The 3344-nt window shown below is 29.7% G+C and overlaps 1 protein-coding gene across 1 annotated transcript in view; it reads left to right on the top strand.

Moving 5' to 3' along the window:
* The window catches only part of LOC106467967 (integrator complex subunit 7-like), an 18857-nt gene that overhangs the window by 4125 nt on the left and 11388 nt on the right, over positions 1-3344 (top strand). Inside the window, exon 5 of the mRNA XM_013928357.2 lies at positions 1973-2143. Within this exon, the coding sequence (XP_013783811.2) occupies positions 1973-2143 (171 nt within the window). The remainder of the gene's footprint in view (positions 1-1972; positions 2144-3344) is intronic.

The following is a 3344-nucleotide window of genomic DNA, read 5'->3' as shown; positions in this document are numbered from 1 at the left end:
TTTATAACTAATTTTTAAAAAAATTCCCCAATTTTCCCTAGTATGAGAATTGACATTTGTTCTTTTGGTCTTCCTCTTCTTTAATTTATTTACCACCCTCCAAGAAGTACAGAATTTAATGTAAATTACTCATTATAATATTGTCATCACTCAGGCACAGCATAATTCATATAACCTTCTAGGTTGAAAACATAATGTTATGTTTGTTTTGATAGAATGAGCATTGATGAAGGTGTTCTGTCCTGTTTTAGTTTAACTATATGCATATGACCAAAGTAAATTTGTAACTACCATATAATCATAAAACTACATACTATAACTCTGGATGGACTTAATGTATCTTCACGAAATTTGGGAAGCTTTTAGTAAGCTTTACAAGTTTTTTGTACAGAAAGAATTTAGATTTTTGTAATAAAAAAAAATTATCTGTTAATTTACAAAGTCTTTACTGAGTCAGTTTCAGTGAAATGTGATTTTCATGATAAGAGTCAAAATACTTCTTTTCATATTTAATATGAATAACCTCTTGAACTCCTAAATGAATATCAAAATTATTTTGGGAAAATTTAATTCTTTATTTCTTATTTTCTCTACCTTAATATTAACTGTAGTGAAGTCATCCATATTAAATGTTAAAAAATATGAAATAATGTCAAAAATACCTTTATTCTTGTAGAATGACTGCATGTTGTAACAAACAATTGCAATTATTTATCCTAAACAACCTCAGGCTTCTAACATCTTTCACATCTTTCATTTAATTTTATTGTTTTATTGCTCTTTGAACTGTGTTTAACTAGCATAACAAAGTAATAAATCACCTGATGAGATCTTAGGACATGTGGGGGTAAACAATCTTTAGAGTTAAATCAGCAGTTACATCATGTGATGGCAGGCCTGGTATGTTCCTCAAGGAAAAATTATTTTATTTATTTTTTCCTTCAAATTGCTCATAATTTTGACATTTTACTTTTTTTCAAATATCTAAGAATAAATAAAAAATATACATAAAAATAAGAAATTTAGCACTTACTTTAGTTTTTGAAGTCTTTTGCACTTTGCATATCTTTTCTCATTATGTTAGTTGTCCCATAATAATTCATGCAACTTTCAAATATTCATTTTACAACAAAAAACATATCAGAAACACTATAATAGAATGTCCCAAACTACTATAATACATATATATCTTTCTAAATAACCTATAAATAGATATAAAAGAATGTCATTACAACTTGTATCAATGTCTTTAGTCAAAGTACATCAAGCTCTCTTGGTGAACTATAGGCTTTTATCAGTAAAACAAAACAGACAATCATCTGTTTTGTGTAGTTTAGAATTTGCTCTTTCTATCAGTTATAAACATGTCCAATATCAGTGTTAGAGAGAATTACAGAGATTTCATAAAAGACAGAGGATATTGGATGGGCATGTCAGTGTGTTTTGAACAAATATAGTAATAAGAGGTGGAAATATTATATTGTGGCTTGTCAGTATTTGTAGTTTGTGTATCTAATTGGTTCAACAATCTGAATCCCTTATAAATGAAGAGAAACTTCTATAAATTAGAAGTCGGGGTGCCTCATCATGTTACTCAGAGGCACAAAATGAGAATTTATTTAAATATCTTATCTCCTTTTACAGTTTAGAAATTAAAACTTAGATAATATAAAAATGAGAATTATAAATTATGTTTGATGCTTATGCTTGATAATAAAGTAGTTTGATTAAATTTTGAAGGTAACTAAAAAAATGATGTGCATTTTGACCTTCCTGTGCTCATAGAGTTCATACCTCACTAGTTATTGAAGTATTGGATATAAATTAAATTATAACTGAAGATATACAGGAGTTTATAAATCCTAAGTTGTGATTGCATGGACAAAATTAGCTGAAAATTTTATTTTATAAAAGAGATATTACTCTAAGAACTAGAGAACAAAAGATTTATTAGACATGTTGTAAACTGTAGGTAAACACTGAACATTTCCACTTCTGGCTTGTGGCTCTGTGGGAGATCAGTCTTGCTGAGAGCTGTCTACAAGATGTAGGTGATGAGAGGGGTAGTAGCAGTAAGCTGGTTAAAGGAAGTGACATCTCTCAGGCCATCACTCATTACCTGAAAGCTGTTTCTGCTTTAAAGGTAATTAAATCTTTTGAGAGCATAGTTTTTCTCTGATGATAAGTTTGATCATTAAGTAGTAAAGTAAAATTAAGAATTGAAAATTAAAGGTATTATATTAGGTGAAACATCAAGTTGAATTATGGAAATTAATAAGTTCTAGCCAATTTCTGTGAAAGTAGCGCATAATAACATTTAAGAAAGTAAAAATTTAACTAAAAGAGATCAGAATTCTCCTCCGAAGTGAAGGCAGTCATCAAAGAGAACGTCACTATAAAATAAGAACATTTTGTAAATAGGAACTTTTTAATCATGTAAAGAGGCAAGTTTAATGATAAGAAAAAAGAGATCAAGCTGTTTTTAAGGAAATACTGGCTATGATGTTTTAACTTAGAAGTTACTCAAATCATATGCTCCTTTCAACACACAATATATTGTTAAAATATTAATAATCTAACATGCTATCACCTTCCCCCAGGTAATGCAGCTACCTCATCATTATAAAATTATTACTACAATATGAATAACGTAGTATAGTTAGATCTTCCCACAAGCAGCCAATACTTGTTTTTGATGTTTACAGTTTCAATATGAATAGCTTAATATGGTAACAGTTTCCATTAGTGAGCCATCACACCCATTCAAAGTTTACAGATTCGGGAGGAGTTGAACATGACAACATTTTTCCTGAGGCATTAACTAGATCAATGTAAAGTTTGAATAATGTAATTTGGTAACAGTTACTTCAGGTGAGCTACACAGTATAAAATTGTCATTCTTATTAGAAATATTGCATCATAACACTTTTTCTACAGTAGTTATCATGCATTTGGATTGCTTTCTTTCAGGCATCTATTACATGGGTAACTGTTTTCAAATTCTTTATAAATATTAAATGTAACATACTATCATTTTCCTTCAGGCAGCCACCTCATGGGTTACTGTTCACAAATTCTGTGTAAATACTAAATGTAGCATATTATAGATGACCGTGTCATTATTTTTCTTCATGCAGCCACCTCATGGGTTACTGTTCACAAATTCTGTGTAAACACTAAATGTAGCATGTTATAGATGACCGTGTTATCATTTTTCTTCATGCAGCCACCTCATGGGTTACTGTTCACAAATTCTGTGTAAATACTAAATGTAGCATGTTATAGATGACCGTGTCATCATTTTTCTTCATGCAGCCACCTCATGGGTTACTGTTCACAAATTC

The sequence above is a fragment of the Limulus polyphemus genome, unplaced genomic scaffold (genome assembly GCF_000517525.1).
Source record: "Limulus polyphemus unplaced genomic scaffold, Limulus_polyphemus-2.1.2 Scaffold2814, whole genome shotgun sequence".
Classification (NCBI taxonomy): domain Eukaryota; kingdom Metazoa; phylum Arthropoda; class Merostomata; order Xiphosura; family Limulidae; genus Limulus; species Limulus polyphemus.
This window is presented reverse-complemented; position numbering and strand designations above follow the sequence as displayed.